Source organism: Pan paniscus, chromosome 14, assembly GCF_029289425.2.
Source record: "Pan paniscus chromosome 14, NHGRI_mPanPan1-v2.0_pri, whole genome shotgun sequence".
NCBI lineage: Eukaryota > Metazoa > Chordata > Mammalia > Primates > Hominidae > Pan > Pan paniscus.
Genome location: NC_073263.2, coordinates 115802243 through 115824035, shown reverse-complemented (window position 1 = coordinate 115824035; position 21793 = coordinate 115802243). Strand labels below are relative to the sequence as shown.

The 21793-nt window shown below is 42.7% G+C and overlaps 2 protein-coding genes and 1 long non-coding RNA gene across 6 annotated transcripts in view; 1 reads left to right on the top strand and 2 right to left on the bottom strand.

Moving 5' to 3' along the window:
* LOC117975684 (uncharacterized) overlaps nt 1–12945 on the top strand; it is a 42419-nt gene extending 29474 nt beyond the window's left edge. The window contains exon 6 of the long non-coding RNA XR_010109714.1: nt 6960–12945. This is a non-coding gene — a long non-coding RNA (uncharacterized LOC117975684). The remainder of the gene's footprint in view (nt 1–6959) is intronic.
* On the bottom strand, nt 94–13394 carry CHAMP1 (chromosome alignment maintaining phosphoprotein 1). Of its 4 annotated transcripts, none has more exons than XM_034937092.3 (3): nt 13086–13394; nt 6163–6285; nt 94–3620 (listed from the first exon to the last, which is right to left on the bottom strand). In XM_034937092.3, the coding sequence occupies exon 3, from the start codon at nt 3563–3565 to the stop codon at nt 1127–1129; it is 2439 nt and encodes an 812-aa protein (XP_034792983.1). In that variant the 5' UTR covers nt 3566–3620; nt 6163–6285; nt 13086–13394; the 3' UTR covers nt 94–1126. The 4 variants fall into 4 exon arrangements, with proteins under 4 accessions (XP_034792983.1, XP_034792985.1, XP_034792984.1 ...); XM_034937094.3 differs by having other exon boundaries at nt 94–3617; nt 13086–13236; XM_034937093.3 differs by having other exon boundaries at nt 94–3573; nt 13086–13236.
* Nucleotides 13395–13813: 419 nt separating this feature from the next.
* CLC (Charcot-Leyden crystal galectin) lies at nt 13814–21539 on the bottom strand. Its single transcript, XM_055097083.2, is given in 3 exon segments — nt 13814–20869; nt 20872–21005; nt 21007–21539. Coding segments are annotated over 3 exon segments (414 nt in total). The 5' UTR covers nt 21063–21539; the 3' UTR covers nt 13814–20645.
* Nucleotides 21540–21793: the final 254 nt, after the last annotated feature.

Here is a 21793-nt window from a genome sequence, read left to right as displayed (position 1 = left end):
AGATAAGAAAACTATGTTGAAAACATGGAAATAATGGATTTGTATATCATACAATGAAAACTACACAAAAGAAAACACACATGAAGATGTTGCTGACATGAAAACCTTTCTTTTTAATTTGGTTGATACACATTTGACAAAATATTTTAGAATAAAATAATCCATGAACAGGTACAAGGTATTTACAGTAACATAACTGAAAAACATAAAATCGATATATTTCTTTAACAGAAATGTCTATAAAATTTTCTACTGTGAATCTGGAAGACTTTCAGTTCCTACTTATCAACCTGGTCTTAAGCCCCAACAGGCGACATGTAAGGCCCAGGAGTAGGATATACAAACTCTAACACATTTGGCAATTAAGAATCATCTATCAGTGTGAGCTGGCAGGCGGTGGGTGGGGGATGGGGAGGGAAGAACCAGATCTTAGGGTAAGATACAGAATGGAAGACTCCACTGAAAACAACTATGGACAAGAAAGATCTAAAATCACACTTATCTTTCACTTGTCTCCTGTGGGAGAAGGCTGCAAACTATTTTAAAGACTTAGTCAATTTTTCCCATTAGCAGAAAATCAGCAACCCTGAGACTCCAACATTTCATGACATAAAAGCTAATAAACATCTAGAAGCTGATTAAGATTTATAAACTAATTTTACATCAGATAGAAAATAACTCTTATGATTTAAAAATACATGTAAGGAAACAAAATTTCTCAAATTTATTTTTCATGCCTAATTCTTAAACATTTCAACTAATATTTTCTATTGTCTGAAATTAGTTCCACACACAGATACACTTTAACTGAATGCTTTGAGTACAACTTGCTCTTGATTATTAAATGGAATGCCTACTTCCTTGTATTATTATTCATACATATTTAAAAGAAATGAGAAGTTTAATCCATCTGGACTACACAGAAATTTATTGATTTACAAGATAGTCACATAGACAGAGACCAGAAAAAAATGATCAAATGCTCATTCTTAGTAACACAACTGAGACAGTGAAACACGGTACACCATACATGTCATCTACTGATCCAACTATGCTATCTGATAAGCTATACTTACAAAGAATGGTTCCAACAAACACCTTTGTAGAACAAATATTCACACTGTTATCAAATTTGCTGCTCCTCCAGTGGCGGTTCAAGAGCTTCCATTAGCTTTTTATTTGCCTCTTCATTATGCCGGCTTTGACAATGAGTTAAATGTTTCTTAAAACCTCTTGGGAAATTTGATTCAAAATTACAACGTGGACATTTAAGTAAACTTTGCCCATGGGCTGCTACATGATTTTTAAGGAGAGATTCCAAAAGAAAAGCCTTTCCACAAATTGTGCATTTGTAAGGGCTATGAACATTATGCTTATTAACCAAATGATGCAAAACAGCACCTTTTTTCATAGCACGACAGCAACAAATTTTGCAATAATACTTTCCTTTTCCACGCTTCATGTATTTTGCAATCTCCTCTTCGGAGATAAAAGCTTCTTTTTCTTCAGTAAACTGTAGCACATTTCTAGACTGCTCTGGACTAGTCATGTCCATTTTGTTCTCTTTGCTAAAATCAATGGATTCCACATCAACCTGCTCTTGATCACTGCTTGATTCCTGGCCCTTAATATCCATCGCATCCAAATCTGTTTTTATGTACTCACTACTACTAAGCTCAGCGTCTGAGCTCTCTTGGTTGTCTTTCTTGAGCTTCTTTGAGGAAGGAAATAAAGTATCTTCTAAGAGTTTCTTAGGTGAAGCTAGAAGTTCTTCCTGAACCAAAATATCACATTTTTGATCATCTATGGCATCTACTTGTAGTTCATCACCAAGCTCAACAGCCTTCTGTGATTCTGAGAATAGAGCAGATTTGGGGAGTTCAGGGAAAAGGGCATGCTTCCGGGGCTCTGGAAAAAGGGCACGTTTGCGTGCTTCTGGAGAAGCAGGAGGGGCTGTTTTGGCAGGCTCGGGAAACAGGGCAGGTTTTCTAGGCTCAGTATCGATAGAGAGAACAGGCTTCCAGATATCTGAGGCTGCTTTGGGGGACTCAGATGGCCCAGAAGGACCTGGTTTTCGGGTCTCAGGGAAGACAGGTTTCTGAGGCTCAATAAAAAAGGAAGACTTCCAGAGATCAGGAGAACCACCACGGGAACTTTTCTGGGACTCAGGGAAATCAAGTGAAGCAGGAGAAGTTTTCCGCTGATCAGGAGAAAGCTTCCAAAGATCTGGTGACCCTGAGGGTTTTCTGAGCTCTGGAGATCCTGCTGGACTACGGATCTCTGGGGATAGTGGTGGGCCGGGTTTGCGAAGCTCTGGAGACACTGGGGGAACTGCCTTCCAATGTTCAGGAGACAACGTGGGAGCTGTCTTTCGGAGTTCTGGTGGGCCAGACTTCCATGACTCAGGAGATGCAGGGGGAGACTTCCAGGAGCTGGGTGAGACTGATGAAGATTTCCAGGATGCAGAAGACACAGATGGAGTTGGTTTCCAAGGTCCAGGAGATATAGAAGGAATTGGTTTCCAAGGTCCAGGAGACACAGATGGAGCAGGTTTAGCTGGCTTCCAAGGTCCTGATGATGCTGAAGGATTGGATTTCCAAGGCCTAGGGGACCCAGGTGGCCCTGGTTTCCAAGAGCCTGGTGACACAGCGGGGGCTGGTCTCCTAGGCTCTGGGGAGACAGCAGGGAATGGCTTCCAAGGTTCAGGAGACTCTGAAGGGGATGGCTTCCTTGGCTCAGGGGAGGTAGTCCGGGCTGACTTCCGAGATTCTGGAGATGCAGCTGGGGATGGTCCCCAAGGTTCTGGGGAAGCAGCTAGAACTGGTGACTCTGGAGATGAGGCTGAAGGTGGCCCCAATGTTTCTGGGAAATGAGACTGCTTCTGGGGTTTGGGATTACTAAGAGTAGCCTTTACTGACTCAGGAGATACAGGGGCAGGTTTCTGTGGTTCTGGAGAAGGAACAGGGGCAAGTTTCTGAGACTCACAAACAGGGACTGATTTTGGAGGTTCAGGAGAAGAAACAGAGGCAGGTTTTGAAGGCTCAGGAGAAGGAAGAGGTGTCTGTAGCTCAGGAGAAACAACAGAGCCAGGTTTCTGAGGCTCCAGGGGAGTAAGAGGAGTAGGTTTTGGCGATTCTGGAGACAAAACTGAACCAAGTTTCTGTGTTTCCATTGAAAGGGCAGGTATGGATTTCGGTTCTGCTGAATCGCAGGGTATTTTCTGGTGTTCAGGAAGAGGAGGGCTTTTCACAGGATCTGTTTCTTTGTTCAACTGATTTTTTGGTTTATCGTTCCATTTGTCTGGGGATGCATGTTTGGATGTGATGTGATAGTATACATTAGAGTACATCTTGCTGGTGAAGAAGCATTTATGGCAGTGAAATAACTTTGCACTTTTCTGGTAAAATATCATTTTGCCTAGCCCACCAGCATCCATTTCATCACAAAATTCTGGATGGATGGTACCCATATGGATTTGTACATTTTCATAGTCTGTGCCTCTGAAACTGCAATGGTCACACTCCAAACGCGCTGACGGTTTACGAAGTTCCTGGAATACTTCCATTCTTCTTTCTGTTACCAACACACACGGTTATATTCTTTAAAAACTTTCAATACTGCTGCAATAAAGTAGGAATAAATTATTTTCATGAACTGTAATTCTGAATAAAATGCTGTCAGTCCATTCTATAACTGCATAATTTTAAGTCTAGAACAGTGCGTGCTTTATTTGATAGTATCTCTAGGGAGAATTTGAAGAAAAAGGAGATATAGAACAGTCCCAGGCACTCTGCTAGGAGTTTCACATACATCATCTCATTTAATCCTAATGATATGACTCAACTATTATTTTCACTTACAGATGAAGAAACAGGTTCAGAGAAGTGACCTGACTTTCTCTGGTCCAGGCTATAGGACTATCAGTGATGTGAGCCTGACTCTAGAATTAGCTATTGCATGTGCTTTATACTTTGACTCTCAAATTCCGAGTACAAAAGTCCTCAGCACACAAAGATGAGTGAATATCAAAATTAAATCTTGGCTATTTAAGGATGAACAAGAGACTAAAACTTTTGCAGAAAGCACTTAATAAATTAAATCTAGCTATAAAAAGATGACTTTAAAACATGATGCTGGCTTGATTTCATGTCAACATATTTTGTAATGTTTAATCTATCCCAATATAGTATTCTATTAATTCATTTAATAAATAAATTACTTTGTGTCCTACAATGTTCTAGGCACTTAGGCTTAAAGCAGTGCTTTGCAATATGGCGTTCATGAGTTGGAAAGATAAGGTGGACAGTGATGTAGAGAGGCCGCTGGAAAAGACCTCTAAGCATGGGACATTCCAGCAGAGATCCTGAATGATGTGAAGGCGCATACCAACCAAAGGGCAAATTGGAGGACACCCCAGCAGCTGGAACACAGTTGCCGGAAAACATGAATTTAAAAAAATTGTAAACCAGTCTTCTTAAGTAGTAAAGGGAATAGAAGCTCACAGTTAAAAACACATTCACACAGTACGAGATACAGAGTGTCAGTCCCTGGGGGTAGCCAGTGTACTCATGTGTCCTGGAAGAAATGTCCTAAGCATATATTGATCAACACACATGCTTTACACAAATGGGATATTAAACATATTATCTGGCAACTTACTCTCATTTAGAATTTATCTCTAAGACATTTTTACATATGGAATAAGCAGACTTTCCCTGTACTTATCTGTGCATGTGAGGGTATTTCTGCAGGGAAAATTCCTAGCAATGGATTACTTGGCCATTTGTGTGTAAAACTGATACATTTTACCAAACTCTCAAAAACTTCTATTACTGCATAACAACAGTGTATATATGAGAGACAATTTCCTATAAATTCCTAATCCTTGCTACAACCTAGGTGAAAGCTAGTATTTCACTATTGTGTTAATGTGCTTCTCTTTAATGAGAAAGACTGAACACCTTCCCTTATTGACGGTAATGATATTTACTGCTCCTCAAAGAACAGATTAGAAATGCAGGCTCTCCCTTTATTAATTACAAAACCATTATTTTAAAAAAATGTATAGGCCGGGCGCAGTGGCTCATGCCTGTAATCTCAGCACTTTGGGAGGCCGGGCAGGCAGATCACGAGGTCGGGAGATCAAGACCATCATGGCCAACATGGTGAAACCCCATCTCTACTAAAAATACAAAAATTAGCCAGGCGTGGTGGCGTGTGCCTGTAGTCCCAGCTACTTGGGAGGCTGAGGCAGGCCAATCGCTTGGACCAGAAGTCGGAGGTTGCAGAGAGCTGAGATCATGCCGCTGCATTCCAGCCTGGTGACAGAGCAAGACTCCGTCTCAAAAAAAAAAAAAAAAAAAAAAAAAATTAACATTTCTAACTTTGATAATTTGTTTTTAAAGATGTTCTCACTGGCAATACTGCTTCCTAACACTTTTATCCAAGGTATATCATTTGCCTTTTTTATTTTTTGATCTAAAGCTAAAAAGGTGACAGATACTTGAGGAAACAAATACTTTTCTTCGGAAACTATTTACTCTTTCTGAGTTGCCCAGCAGTTATCCTGTATTTTAGAAAACTGTTTTGGGGCCAGGACTGTAACAAAAGAAAAATAAATAATTCCGTACTGATGAAAAATCTCTGAAAATGATCTTTAACTTACAAACGTAATTGAATGCATGGAAAAATAATGGGTTAACCATCCGTCTCAGAGCCCATTGTTAAATAAAACTAGAAGACTTTAGGGGAAAACGTAGGATATGTCTCAATAATCCCATGAGGCTATAACTGGCAATAATGAACAGCCAAGCTAATATTAAAGAGCACTATATTACATATTGTAATTACAACAGAGACTAAGAGCTCAGGTGTGCTGGGTTTGAGTCTGACTCACCTACCATTCCCCATTCCTCCCAGCCATCCCTCCTCTTCCCGCTGCCTACCACCAGCTCTTCAGGCCAATCTCATACTTAAATCTAAACAGAATGCTACAGAATTCACTTCTCATATCCCAAATTATGTATATCTAGCACACAACACACATTATATCCATAAGGGCATGTACACTTTTGGAGATTTTCCTCAAGAACTCCAGGTATTTTTTTTTAATTTTCTCCTCATAAAATATTCTCCTAAGCATGCTTTCCCTACTAGACTTACCTGCTGTCTTACTAGACACCTTAAAAGTGGTCTTCAAAAGGCAGGCATTCTACATGGCTTTTTGACTAAACCACAGCAAATAGCCTATAGTATATGAAGAAGAACAAAGACGAGAAGTTGAACCTGGGAAAAAAAAAAACAAAGAAAAGTAATCAAAACTATATCTGTGATCGTGTGTGCCCCCTGTAATGGAATTCTGTGCATTTCTCTCACCATCCTGCCCTAACAGTGAGAGGAGTCCAGTCCACTAAGCCTGCTTACTTTTTTTTTTTTTTTTTTTTTGAGACAGAGTCTTGCTCTGTCGCCCAGGCTGGAGTGCAGGGGCGCCATCTCGGCTCACTGCAACCTCTGCCTCCTGGGTTCAAGCAATTCTCCTGCCTCAGCCTCCTGAGTAGCTGGGACTACAGGCGCCCGCCAACACGCCTGGCTAGTTTTTTGTATTTTTAGTAGAGACGGGGTTTCACCGTGTTAGCCAGGATGGTCTCGATCTCCTGACCTCGTGATCCGCCCGCCTTGGCCTCCCAAAGTGCTGGGATTCCAGGTGTGAGCCACCGCGCCCAGCCCGAACACTTACTTTTATGAAATGACACCAAAGACTACAGTACATACCACTCCTGACACCATCCTTGTCTGCTTTCTCTTTAATGATCCACTATGGAATTATGCCCGTGTGTGTAATCAAATCCTTCTCAAACCCACCACCTAACTTCACTTCTCTGATAAGCACTCAGAAGACTGCTGGTGTGACTACTGACTATAACAATGGCTGACTTTTGTCAATTATTGATATTACACAGCAGAGTGCCAAATTAACAGGCAGTGGAGGAAGGGACACCACAACAAAGAGGACCAAGAGGCACAAAAAGAAAGGACTCTGGGAGGAGCAGGATGGCAGTGTCCTGACCCCAAGGAAGAACACATGGACCTGCTTCAGTGATTGCTGTGCCCTCTTCTCTTCCTGCATGCATTTCAAAGATAAAGCATCATGGTGTGGGTGAGTCTGCTGACAAGAACAGAATGTGATAAACTGGCCATGCACAAGCTACACAACAGCTCATATTATGCTTCTGATTAGCTCCAGCACATTCATCTACCCCTTCTCTATCCCCTACCCCTATCACTGCTTTAATTCTGACATCTGAACTCCCTGCCACTAGTCTCCCTTTCTTCCAACCCATTCATCGTACAGCTACCAAACCTGTCTTCCAAACAGAAGCCTAATGTGATCTGCCTGTTCACATGTCCTCCAAGTCAATTAAGACACCTACAGTATACAATTTGAATATGGCATATAAAGCTCTTCACAGTCTGGCCCATGACCAGACTGCATTCTCAAAATACTGGCCCACATGTAATTCCCTGACTATTCCAGCGTCTGCGCCTTTGTATAAAGTATTTCCTCTACTTTACACTCCCTGTCTTGCCACCCGGCCATCAGGCAAATTCCTTCATCCTTCAGGCAGGACAGCTTTTTAGGTCAGCTGTCTTTCTGTAAACACAGGGACCTGGTTCCAGGACTTCCCCCATATGCCAAAATCCACACATACTCAGGTCCTACAGTCAGCCTTGTGGAATTCCCATATATGAAACATCTGCCCTCCATATAAATGTTCACATTCTGTAAACGCTCTTTTTTATTGGCATTTGGTTGAAGTTCTAACCTCTGTTATTCATGAGTCAACTGTACTGGTCAATTCCCCACTTCCTCCCAATCTTCCTAGAAGCCCCAGCTGTACGTGTCACCCTCTGGCACTACAGCCTGATGCCACCAACAGGACGCCAGCTCCTGGAGAGGAGGGACTATTATCCCTTTATTCACCTCTGGAACAGCTGCACATCCCTGACACACAGTATGTGCTCTGTTCAGTCCTAACATTCTCTCAATCTTAGACTCACAGGATTTTAAAACTAGAGGAAACCTAAGTTACCACCTAGTCTCAAAGTCATAGGATTTGAGGGTAGGAAAAGACCTCAGGGATCATCTACTTTAAAACTTCAATTTATAGTTAAGGAAACCCAAGCTTGACATTAAACAGCTTGCCCAAATCAGACAAATGATCAGTATCTGATGAGAGAATAAAGTTCTGCTATCTGTCCAGGTTCTTTGTAGATATACACAAACTAATACAGTGGAATTTAGTAAGATCTTTTAAAGCCTGTACAATAGTCCAAAATAAACAAGATGAAACAAACACTTAGAATCCACATATCAAGTGCATAAATACAGGACTATAGAGAACTATATCCCATATTCTGCACTGGGCAGAGTACACCATTCCAGTGGATCACTGTCCCCAGCTCTGGGCAGGAAGGACACTTTAAGAGAGTCTCTAACAAACTAGGGAACATAAAAAAAAAAAAAAAAAAGGCAACCAGGATGACAGATGGCCCTTTAGGAAAAAAAAAGTCATTTACAAATAAAGACATTTAACTTCAAAAGGGGAAGAATTATAGATAATATATGAGCTATCCTAGATGTGACAATCAGAAGCTAGCAGGAAAAGAATTGTGGCTTAACACAGTTTACAATCTACTCTATCATGAACTAGAACGAGTTCCTTTGTCAGGTAGGAGTACTCCATAATTAGAATCTGATGATCAGGCCGGGTGTGGTGGCTCAGGCCTGTAATCCCAGCACTCTGGAAGGCTGAGGCAGGTGGATCCCTTGAGCTCAGGGGTTCAAGAACACCCTGGGCAACATGGCGAAACCCCGTCTCTACAAAACATACAAAAATTAGCCGGGTGCAGCAGAATGCACCTATAGTCCCAGCTACTCGGGAGCCTGAGGCAAGAGAAATCGCCTGAGCCTGAGAAGCAGGGGTTGCAGTGAACCAAGACTGCACCATTACACTCCAGCCTAGATGACAGAGTGAGACCCTGTCTCAAAAAAGAAAACCAAAAAAAAAAAAAAAAATGATGATCAGCATAGGACTAGAAGGATCTTCAGAGGTCTTGAGTTCAACCTCTTCATTTTATAACTGAAAAGACTGATGCTGAGGGAAAGAAGTGACCTGTCAAAGATCACAACACTGAGGTCAGAGGAAAGTTTTTTTATTCTGGTTTTCTCAATTCTGGTCTCTGCTGTAACAAAATGCTGTCTTTCCCACAGTAGCAGAACGATCCACAAAGATGTTACAGAATTCAGTCCCAGAATTCAACTTTTAGGCAGAGCCTAGAGAGCTGGGCGTCCTTCCAGCTTTAAGGTTCTAGCAAAATTTCTTCCTAAATTTAAGAACTCCTAACCCTACCTAAAAATTAACTCAGAATTGTCTAGATTAACAAAAATTTCTTTTTGTCTTTGAGACAGATTACATCTCGTCTCTAAAAAACCTAAATTCTAATCATTGGTGCTCTGCCAGTCTGTCACCCAGTATCCTTCAATGCAATGTTATGCCAGATGGTGTATCATACCTATTTCCCATCTCCCATTCAATTTCTTCTTTGAAGTCGAACACCACTGATCATCTTTTAAAACACATCTGATGCATAGTTTTTTAAATTAAAATTCAACATGTAGAACATGTTCAAAGCTAAATGGGTTCTATTAGTCTATACACACTAGCATTGTTCTTTATCTTAGCGGACTTTTTTTCTTTTTTAGAGACAGGGTCTCGCTCTGTTGCCCAAGGTTTTGGTGCAGTGACGCCATCACAACTCACTGCAGCCTCATACTCCTGGGCTCCAGAGATCCCCCGCCTCAGCCTCCTAAGTAGCTGGGACCATAGGTACCTGCCACCACATCTGGCTAATTTTTTTTTTCTGTAGCGATGAGGTCTCACTATGTTGTCCAGGTTGGTCCTGAACTCCTGGCCTCCAGAGATCTTGTTGCCTTGGCCTCTCAAAGTGCTGGGATTACAGGTGTGAGCCACCATGCCTGGCCTTTAAGAAATTAATAAACTGGGCGGGCGCAGTGGCTCACACCTGTAATCCCAACACTTTGGGAGGCCAAGGCAGGCGGATCATTTGAGGACAGGAGTTCGTGACTAGCCTGGCCAACATGGTGAAACCCTGTCTCTACTAAAAATACAAAAATTAGCTGGGCGTGGTGGTGCATACCTATAATCCCAGCTACCTGGGAGGCTGAGGCAGGAGAATCGCTTGAACCCGGGAGACGGAGGTTGCAGTGAGCCAAGACTGAGCCACTGCACTCCAGCTGGGCAACAGAGTAAGACTCCATACTCACCCCAACCCAAAAAAGAAAGAAATTAATAAACTAATTTTCCAAGTAGTTTTATGTTTGAAGAAAAACTGAAGGGAATGTACAAGAATTCCCACCTATCTTCTTGTCCCCAGTTTTTCCTACTACAGGCTGAGCATCCCTAATCTGAAAATCTGAAATCTGATTATGCTCCAACATCCAAAACTTTTTGAGTGCCAAAAGGAGCATTTTAGATTTCAGATTACGGATGTTTAACCAGTAAGTACAATGCAACTATTCCAAAATCCAAAAAAAAAAAAAAAAAAATCCAAAGCACTTCTGGTTCCAAGCATTTCGAATGAAGGATACTCAACCTGTATTAACATCTTGCATTAGTGTGAGATATCTGCTACAATGATAAGCTAATATTGATTTATTAAGTAGTCTACAGTTTACACAAGGAGTCATTTTTATTTATTTATTTTTTTTGAGAGGGAGTCTCGCTCTGTCACCCAGGCTGGAGTGTAATGGCGCAATCTCGGCTCACTGCAATCTCCACCTCCCAGGTTCAAGCGATTCTCCTGCCTCAGCCTCCCCAGTAGCTGGGACTACAGGCGTGCGCCACCACGCCTGGCTAATTTTTGTATTTTTAGTAGAGACAGGGTTTCACCATATCAGCCAAGATGGTCTCGATCTCTTGACCTCGTAATCTGCCCATCTCGGCCTCCCAAAGTGTTGGGATTACAGGCGTGAGCCGCCGCACCCCACCAAAGAGTCACTCTGCATTATGTGCAGTTCTATGGGTTTTGACAAATGCATAGCATCATGTATCCACCACAAATAATATAACTGTTTATCATCTTCCTGTGCTCCTGACAACCACTCATCTTTTTATTGTCTCCATAGTTTTGCTTTTTCACGTGTATTTTTTAAAGAGTGGTAAAACCGAACATAAAACTTGCCATTTACGGCTGGGCGCGGTGGCTCACGCCTGTAATCCCAGCACTTTGGGAGGCCAAGGTGGGCGGATCACCTAAGGTTGAAAGTCAGAGACCAGCCTAACCAACATGGAGAAACCTCGTCTCTACTAAAAATACAAAATTAGCCGGGTGTGGTGGCAGGCGCCTGTAATCCCAGCTACTTGGGAGGCTGAGGCAGGAGAATCGCTTAAATCCGAGAGACGGAGGTTGCAGTGGGCCAAGATCGCATAACTGCACTCCAGCCCAGGCAACAAAAGTGAAACTCTGGCTCATTAAAAAACAAAAACAAAAATAAAAACAAAAAACTTGCCATTTAGGCCGGACATGGTGGTTCATGCCTGTAATTTCAGCACTTTGGAAGGCCAAGGCGGGTGGATCACCTGAGGTCAGGAGTTCGAAACCAGCCTGACCAACATGGAGAAACCCTATCTCTACTAAAAATACAAAATCAGCCAGGTGTGGTGGCAAGCGCCTGTAATGCCAGCTACTTGGGAGAATGAGGCAAAAGAATCCCTTGAACCCAGGGGGCGGAGGTTGCAGTGAGCCAAGGTCGGGCCATTGCACTCCAGCCTGGGCAACGAGAGCGAAACTCCGTCTCAAAAAAAAAAAAAAAAAAAAAATTGCCATTTAATCATTTTTAAAAGCACAATTTAGTTAGTTTAGTACTAAAACGTTGTGCAAACATCACCACTATCCACTTCCAGAACTTCTTCACCACAAACAGAAATTCTGTACCCATGAAACAGTAACTTCCACTCTCCACTTTCAGTGCTGGTAATCTCAATTCTGTGCCTGAGGGGGAATCATACAGTATGTCTTTTTTGTGTCTTATTTCACTCAACATAATGTGTTCAATGTGCTCGTTTATACCGTATAATGTGTTCGTTTATATTGCAGCATGTATCAGAATTTCATTCCTTTCTAAAGATGAACAATGGTCCATTCATTATATGTATATACCACAGCTTGCCTTTCATCCACATGTTGATAGACATCTGGATTTTGACTAATGCTGCGATGAACATTTGTGAACAAGTATCTGAGTCTCTGCTGTCAATTTTTGGGGGTATAAACCTAGAACTGAGGAACGACTACCAATTTCCATAGCTGCTGCACCACCCTACTTTCCCACCAGCAATGCACCCGAGCTTCAATTTCTCCACATCCCCAACACTCATAATTTCCCTTTTTTTTAATAGCCACCCTAACAGGTGTGAGGTGGTATCTCATTGTGGTTTTCATTTGCATTTTCTTAATGGTTAGTGATGTTGAGCATCACTGCACGTGCTTATTGGCCATTTGTCTCTCTTCTCTGGAGAAATATCTATTCAAATTCCTTGCCCATTCTTGAACTGGGTTGCTTTTTGTTGGTCAGTTGCGTCTCTTCTTGTATTCTAGACATTAACTCTTTATCAGGTTTACAAATGTCCTCTCCCACTTTGGAGGCTGTATAGCGGATTTTTAAACAGTAATAATGACAGAAGAGGACGCAGTCTAGAACTAAAACAGAAAGAATGGCTTTCGTCTTGTGCTGCCCTCAACTTCCCAATGGTTTCAAACGCAATGTTTCCAGCCTCGGCAGCGACTGACACCGGGCCTCCCCGCTCCCTGCACAAAGACGCACTCCCGCCCCGGCCTGTGGGGGCGGGCCCTTCCCTCGGGCCGTGTGGGAAGCGAGGCAGCGCAGGCCCCTTCACTCGGACCCGCGGCTTCCCGGGACCGTCCCCGCCAGGTCGGCGGCCGACACGGGGCTCGGGGATGCAGGCCCCAACCACGCCCCTCCCCCGCTCGCTCTCGCTCCTCACCGGTCCGGCCGCGGGCGGCGTCCAGTGGGCGATGGACCGCGCGGAGGGCCCGGCTCGCGGTCGCGGGCGGCTCCGCGAGGCCCTGCGGCGCAGCGGCCTCCCGAATGGCGACTGGATGCAGGAGCCGGGATCCGGGTGCGCGAGCGTGCGCGCTCCCGCGGGACGGGCGGGGGCTGACGGGAAGCAAGTTTGGCGCCGCGCGCCCTCCCGCGCGGGCCAATCAGATCGCCGATCGCGTGGCGCGGCTGTGCCAAAAGTGCGTGGGCAAAACTAGCGGCTCGCGCGGGCCTTCGGAAGGGCTGCGTGCCCGCCCCGCCCCGGAAGTGCCGCACGTGCCCACTCCGCCTCCGCTTCCCGCGCGCGCCCGGGCGCGGCTCCGGGAGGGTTCCGCCGCGTCTGGCCTGTGGCCTCCGGCCAGGCCCTTGGAACGGCCCCGGCCTGCCGCCGCCGTGCGGATATCTCTTCCTTTTCTTGCTGTTTTGATTGTTGTGTGAATGAATTTATTAGGAAAAAAAGAGCTAGACCTGCCCCATACATTCTCAGGGATATTACTGGCATAATACCTATGACAAAAGTACAAGACAAAGTTGTTGGATGACAGTAAATATTCCTTTTCTCATCACCCCGCCTCCACTGAAAGTCCCGATTCCCAGAAGTTATCTTCTTCGTTTTTTGTTTTCAGTTTTATGAATGTTACCACCACAATTCTAATTAAAATGCATGCACCTCTAATGCTGATGCCATCAGTCTGTATGCTTTGAAAGACTGTGAAATTAGCTCACACTGCTCTCTACCTTTGTACCCTTCTGAAGTTTTGCTTGTTGTGAATTTCATTTTTGTTTGTGTGGTGAAAATGAACTATAGAATGGCCGGGCGCGGTGGCTCACGCTTGTAATCCCAGCACTTTGAGAGGCCTAGGCAGGTGAATCATCTGAGGTCAGGAGTTCGAGACCAGCCTGTCCAACCTGGTGAAACCTTGTCTCTGCTAAAAATACAATATTAGCCAGGCGTGGTGGCGGGCGCGTGTAACCCCAGCTACTAGGGAGGCTGAGGCAGGAGAATCCCATAGAACCTGGGAGGCGGAGGTTACAGCGAGATCGCGCCACTGCACTCCAGCCTGGGGGACAGAGTGAGACTCTGTCTCAAAAAAATAAAAATAAAATCCATAGAATTTACCGTCTTAACTATCTTTACGTGTACAGTTCAGTGGTGGTAAGTATATTCATAACACCACCATCCATCTCTGTACCTCTTTCATCTTGAAAAACAAACTATGCATTACATGTTAACTCTCGGTTCCCCTCTACCTTCTACTTTCTGGCAGTCACCATCCTACTTCCTGTGTCTCTGAGTCTGACTACTCATAAGAGTGGAATCATACAGTATTTGTCTTGTGACTGACTTATTTTACTTAGCAGAACATCCTCAAGGTTCATCCATGTTGTAGCACATTGTGGAATTTCCTTCCTTTTTAACACTGAATACTACCCCATTGTATGGATATGCCACATTTTGCTTATCCACTCACCTGTTGATGGACACTTGGCTTGCTTCCCTATTCAAGATATTGTGAATAATGCTTTGACATTTTCAAAGAACCAATTTTTGGTTTCATTGATTTTCTCTATCGTTTTCTATTTTCTATTTCATTTATCTTGGCTTTAATCTTTATTATTTCCTTCTTTTTGCCAGCTTTGGATTTAGTTTTTCTTTTTATAGTTCATTAAGTTGTAAAGTTAGGTTGTTAATTTGAGATTTTCTTGGTTTTTGATGTATTTATAGCCATAAACTCCCCCTTTAGCATTGCTTTTGCTGTATCACAAAAGTTGCTATATTGTGTTTACATTTTTTTCTTTTCTTTTCTTTTCTTTTTTTTGAGACAGTCTCGCTCTGTCGCCCAGGCTAGAGTGCAGTGGCGCGATCTTGGCTCACTGCAAGCTCCGCCTCCCGGGTTCATGCCATTCTCCTGCCTCAGTCTCCCGAGTAGCTGGGACTACAGGCTCCCGCCACCATGCCCGGCTAATTTTTTTGTATTTTTTTAGTAGAGACGGGGTTTCACCGTGTTAGCCAGGATGGTCTCGATCTCCTGACCTCGTGATCCGCCCGTCTCAGCCTCCCAAAGTGCTGGGATTACAGGCGTGAGCCACAGCGCCTGGCTCTACCTCCCTTTCATGCAAAATTTAGGATCCTGTGTTAATTTCCGGAATGATTCTGATTTCTAGGATTCAAATATCAATATTAAATATTTTAGGATTTTTCTAAGTTTTGTTTTTGCAGCAAAATTGATTCATTAAATTTAATAGATTTCTTTAAAAAGTATCCACCTAGTTACAAGCTTTTAAAAATGCCAATGAAAAGTTTGTAAACTGTAAATGTTAAATGCAGAAATGAGAGATTCTTTTATTTTCTCTGAATAGCAAAGATTTACTGATTGAGAACTTTTTGAGATCCTGACTCTTAATATGAAACAGGTTCGTTGTGGCTGCAGGACCTAATTTGAATGGCTGCTTCAGTTGTTTTTTCCTGAAGTGTCAGAATGAGTTGATGATCCCAAGAGACCTATCCCAATTGAACACTGAACAAAACTCTAGCAGAAGGCAACTCTTGGTGACGAAATAACAAAAACCAAAACACCCTCTGCTATTATTCTGAGTTGAAATCATGTTAAAAAAGCTATTGTAGTTATAGAATATTAAATAGTTCAAGATGAATAATGCAAATAAACTCCCAATTTGGCCTTTTGAAAGGTTCCCAGTATATTGCACTAAACTTTAAAGTAACCAAAGAAAGCAGAAATAACTCTCATAAAATCCTGTACTAAAACCAGACCCTTATGGACTTTCAAAATTTCACTTAAGGATCTATTGAACATATACTTCTCAACAGTTTATTTTGATGTTTTCTCAACCTATACTATGTTCCAGGGACCAGACTTGAATCAGGGAATGGGTAGAGGCAGGTGAACTACAATTGCAGTAGAAAGTGGCAGCCTGACAGCCTTTGAGGAGCTGCAAACTCATTAGCTGAGATGGCACTGGACTTTGTCATTTGTCTTCTGTGTATAAAGAATAACAGTGCTGAGTATCTGCACATATTCAAAACCTACACAGAATCATGTTGTCAAATGAAGCAGCCAAAATCAGACTGGCTTTCTGTCAGAAAGTCAGACTTAATTTTTCCATTCAAATTGCTGCATTAATATGTATTACAAGGAACATAATAAAAATTAGAAATAAATTATTAAGTGCTTCCTGTATGAGAAATAATAAAAGCAGTCCAGCTTATAATTTAGATCTAATATAATCAACTTAGCTACTTTATAATAAAAAAGGACAAATTATTCTGCTGTTTCTACTTAATTTATAATAATGCAAAATAATGGGAACTAAAATAAGTTACTTAATGGGAAGTATGACAAAATGGAATTCCTCCTGAGTATCTAGCTCTGTTGCTGGGCTTTGGGGAATGTCAAAGTATAGTTCTCAAAAGTTAAACACATGACTCACACGAATATAAAGTGAACACATATCAGAGGATTTATTTTATTTTGTATTTTTTTTTGAGACGGAGTCTTGCTCTGTCGCCAGGCTGGAGTGCAGTGGTGCGATCTCTACTCACTGCAACCTCCACCTCCCGGGTTCAAGCGATTCTCCTGCCTCAGCCTCATGAGTAGCTGGGACTACAGGCACTTGCCACCACGCCCAGCTAATTTTTGTATTTTCGGTAGAGATAGGGTTTCACCATGTTGGCCAGGACGGTCTCAATCTCAGAGGATTTATTTAACTCATTCATGAGGGAATCCAGAGGATGAAGCTAGTTCAGAAGGTTCATAAAGCTGAGTACGTGCAGCCACTAGAAAAAGTGGAGTCAAATGGCCAGTTAGAAACAAAAGTGGTTAGGATCCTACAGGGAAGCACAACTGCCACCTTTGAGGCCATGATATAGAAATCACTCACATCTCTACTGGGCAAAAATCCGTAAGGAAACATGTGATGTCACAGTGTGGGCACAAATGTGGGTCAACTGTTAAATAATCGGAGCTTGTCAGACATGACACAGCCATGCAATCACTCTTTTTTGCCTTATTTCCGAGTTTTAGACATTTTTTTAAATAGGACTGAAAAATAAAAATCAAATATAAAAATTAGAATCAAGTCCATTAATATTTTCTTAATTTTTTTTTAAACCATTCACTAGCCCCAGTTTTGGAGGGAGGAGAGGATGCCCAGGCCCCAGAAGCCTTTGCTGGTGGGCATGGGGCTCTTCCTTTCCTCTCAGGCAGAGCAGCAGACTTTGCTGAAGGGCAGTCTAGGTCCACACAGCTGCCAAGGGTGGCAGACGGGCACTGACTGCTGCATTGCAGGCACTCAATCAATGCTAGCTGAGCACCAGTGAGCGAGTGAAAGGCAACTGGGAGCCTGGTGCTGGCCGGCAGAGCAGCTAAGTTCTCATATGGCCAGTTTACCGTGTAAGTGCAAAGCCAGCCTCAATCAATCCTGCTACACTCTCATGAAAAGAGCAGCAGAGGGCACTTTGTTTCAAGCAGGCTGCCCAAGAACTATGGTCACCTGCTCTGCTGGTTGAAGAAAAAAAAAAGCAGGAGTGGTGAGCATAGAAACCAGCCTGGCCCTGGATACTGCTTGTGGTTGCAGAACTGCAGAGAGAGCCCATGGTCTCTCCTGCCCAGCATTGTGTACCAGGTGTGCAGCCAGGCTCCCTCTCCGAGCAAGGACTTCTACCACCTGCCATCACTAAAGCTGAGGTAAGGCACTGGCAACGCTAGAGACCTACAGCTTTAATGCTGGTTGAAAACATACTTTCTCCTGTTCTGGGAATGGCAGGCACAGTCGCTGAGAGCTTTGGCTGTGAAGTCAGACCAACCTACGTTAGAATTTGCCTCTATAACTTACTGTGTGCGCGTGCACATGCTTGAATGTGAACTTGGGCAAGGCTACTTTCTCATATGTTTGCATGCAGTAGAACGATAGTACCCACCTTATAAGCTTGTTTTGGCATAAGACAGCATGAAGTGTTCAGAGCACTTAGTGCTAGCACACTGAACAGAATCAATGTTAGATGCCATTATTTTATACTGATTTAATTACAGTAACAAGAACTCTGACCATTAATAGAGAATACTTACTTCATAGGATGAGTATCAGGACCCAATAAGAATAAAAGATTTGAGAGACAGTTTGGGGAAACAGGTAAGGGGATAGGCTTAAAGTATGATTTTCAGAAAGGCAAAAACATGCACTTGAGAGGCTGAGGTGGGAGGACTGCTTGAGGCCAGGAGTTTGAGGCTGCAGTGCACTATGATCACACCTGTAAATTGCCAATGGCCTCCAGCCTGGGCAACACAGCAAGACCCCAGCTCCATAAACATGACTCACAGACACAGAATGAACAAGGAACATATATCAAAGTTTAAGCAATTTGCTAATGGGGCTATTTCCAAAATACATCCTATAAAACCTAAGGGTAAGTTTTTATGTGGTTTCATCCTAATAAAGTGTGCAGTAATCATTAAGATAGTTAAAACCTGTTTCTACCAAATGTTTCCCAGTTGCAGTCATTCTTTATCCAATTAAATATTTTATTTCTGGCCAGGCACAGTGGCTCACGCCTGTTAATCCCAGCACTTTGGGAGGCCAAGGTGGGTGTTATCACCTAAGGTCAGGAGTTCAAGACCAGCCTGGCCAACATGGGGAAACCCCGTCTCTACTAAAAATACAAAAAATTTAGCCAGGCGTGGTGGCGCACGCCTGTAGTCCCAGCTGCTCAGGAGGCTGAGGCAGGAGGATCATTTGAACCTGGGAGGTGGAGGTTGCAGTGAGCCGAGACTGTGCCACTGCACTCCAGCCTGGGCAACAGAGTAAGACCCTGTCTCAAAAAAAAAAAAATTTATTTCCACCTTCCATTAGTTAGAAAAGTTATAAACTAAATGCTAAATGCAATTAGTTTTCAGCAGCATATACTTTAATGTTTTCTTAAATACATGTAAAACACTTGATCATGTTGTAAAACAAAATTATAATTTTAAAAATCTTTTCAATATTCCCAAAAGCCTCATGCTAGAGTTTTACATATTCATACACATATTTACTGAAGAAATAGAACTCCCATTATCACACGGCTGACCTCACCAATAACTCATACATGTAGCTAAACATTATATTGTATTATTTAAATTAGGTAATGAGAAACAGACTATTTGCTCTATATAATTTTAATCTTGACTTTACTGCATTTTCCAGAAATTGGATGAATTAAATCTGCAATCCAAGGCTTTGGCAAATATGCATTAAACACTTTATAAAAATATTGCACTGACAAAGATGTGCTGAAATCACTGCTAATCCCCCAAACCTTTCTGAATATGTCAGATTGAGCTGTTTCTCTCCAAGAGTGGAAAAGCAACAGGTGTAATTAAGTTAGCTGGTAAGTCCTGGGAAACCTTTTATATTTACTTCTCAGAAACAGAGAAACTGGATGATTTTAGTGATTGAATAATAAATCCTTTTAAAAGTTAAGTGATTCCCGATCGTTAGCTTTCAATAAAATTGAAAGAATTATGAGATGGTAGACCATTAGAAGTAATACTGATTATAGATAACTGAACATTTTGCAATATAACTTGAAAGAAAACAATTTTTTTTTGAGATGGAGTCTCACTATGTCACCCAGGCGGGAGTGCAGTGGCACAATCTCGGCTCATTGCAACCTCTGTCTCCCCGGTTTAAGTGATTCTCCTGCCTCAGCCTTCCCAGGAGCTGGGATTACAGGCGTGTACCACCATGCCCAGATAGTCTTTTTGTATTTTTAGTAGAGACAGGGTTTCACCATGTTGACCAGGCTGGTGTTGAACTCCTGACCTCAAGTGATTAGCCTGCCTCAGCCTCCCAAAGTGCTGGGATTACAGGCATGAGCCATCACGCCCGGCCAGAAATTAAAGAATTAAGTGGTGTTAACCTAACAAAACTCCTCTCTTCCTTTTTACTGTGTGAGCAAGATTTCTCAGTAGTTATATTAATAAAATTAAAAACTGGAGTAGAATTGTCCAACACTATCTTATTCTATTAGTAAAAGGTATTCAACTCATCCACTGATAGATAAACCAACTGGGAAAATACATCCCCATCCGAGATGAATTTTCTTTTTAATGCATTATTACTAGAAATTTTAAACATTCAAGGAAGAGAGGGTAATATAATGGACTCTCATCAGTTTTATCAGCTATCAATATTCTGCCTGAGAAACATAAAGAACTTCATAAATGCAAGGTACTGTTATTTAAGCAATCTAGAAATTCTTAATGATCACCGACTTTCCAGTGGGAATATGGCTTTATTTTACAGATAAGATATTCCCCTTGTGAAGAAGCATGGGCGTGTGTGTTTTTAAAATCCAGTGTTTTTTGTTTGTTTTAAGTTTGGCAAAGTTTTAATGAGCAAGAGTAAGGGTTGAAGTCAGGAGGAATTATGCTGTTAGCTGGCTCTGGGAATCCCATGGTCACACAGAAACGGATTCCTTTGTCAACAGGAAGTCTGGTTATCACCCTCAATTGCAGGCACTCACTTTGGTCAGGGAGACATCTCTCCACACTTGCACCATCTTCACAGACTCAGGCGGGATTCGATGGTCAAAGCTCTAAAAGCATTGGCCATCGACCATTACCTGGTACTTATTGTCCAGCACCAAGATGCTCAGGTCAAATTCTTTGCCATTCTGAAAGGGCATATTTTTGGATTTCATCTCAGGCTTCCAGGCCCCATTCTCACGCTGTTCATGACCACACAACGGCCAAAGAACACTTGGAAATGGAAGGTGATGTCTGAGTCTTCATTCATCCTGGTGCGGAAATCCACCTGCAGCTGTGGTTCATTGATGAAACAAACAACTAGCCTCCCTTTGATGTCAAGTAGAACCAATAGACAAGAGCACAGCCTGTGTGTGTGGCACAAGTAGTTGTGACATTGTTGTCTCCCTCTGGGTGGCTCTTCTGAATTGTGTTTAGTATTCTTTTTTTTTTGAGACGGAGTCTTGCAATTTTGCCCAGGCTGGAGTGCAGTGACGCGATCTTGGCTCACTGTAAGCTCCGCCTCCCAGGTTCATTCTCCTGCCTCAGTCTCCTGAGTAGCTGGGACTACAGGCGCCCACCACCACACCCGGCTAATTTTATTTTATTTTTTTATTTTTAGTAGAGACAGGGTTTCACCGTGTTAGCCAGGATAGTCTCGATCTCCTGACCTCGTGATCCGCCCTCCTCGACCTCCCAAAGTGCTGGTATTACAGGTGTGAACCACCATGCCTGGCCCTGAATTTTTTTTTTTTTTTAAAGAGTGGGTGGGTGACTTTGCTTGTCATAACCTAGTGTTTTGTCTTTCTCTCTTGCTCTGATAGGGCAGATGTAGACAGTGTTTGTTTAAGAAAAATTAGCCAGGTGTGGTGGCGCACACCTGTAATCCCAGCTACTCTGGAAGCTGAGGTAGGAGAATTGCTTGAACCCAGGAGGCGTGAGTTTCGGTGAGCTGAGATCACGCCACTGCACTCCAGCGTGGGTGACAGAGCGAGACTCCATCTCCAAGAAAAAAAAAAAAAAGATTTTCCAAGTCATTCTCTGTCCTTTTGAAAGTCTGTGTAATATTTACCAGTAAAATATTTTAAGGGCTTACCTTTTGGAATTTTTTGCACGTTTCTGACAGCTG

Bases quoted from the DNA above. Each gene is read 5' to 3' on its own strand.
- CHAMP1 (XM_034937092.3), bottom strand. From the start codon at position 3,565: ATGGAAGTATTCCAGGAACTTCGTAAACCGTCAGCGCGTTTGGAGTGT.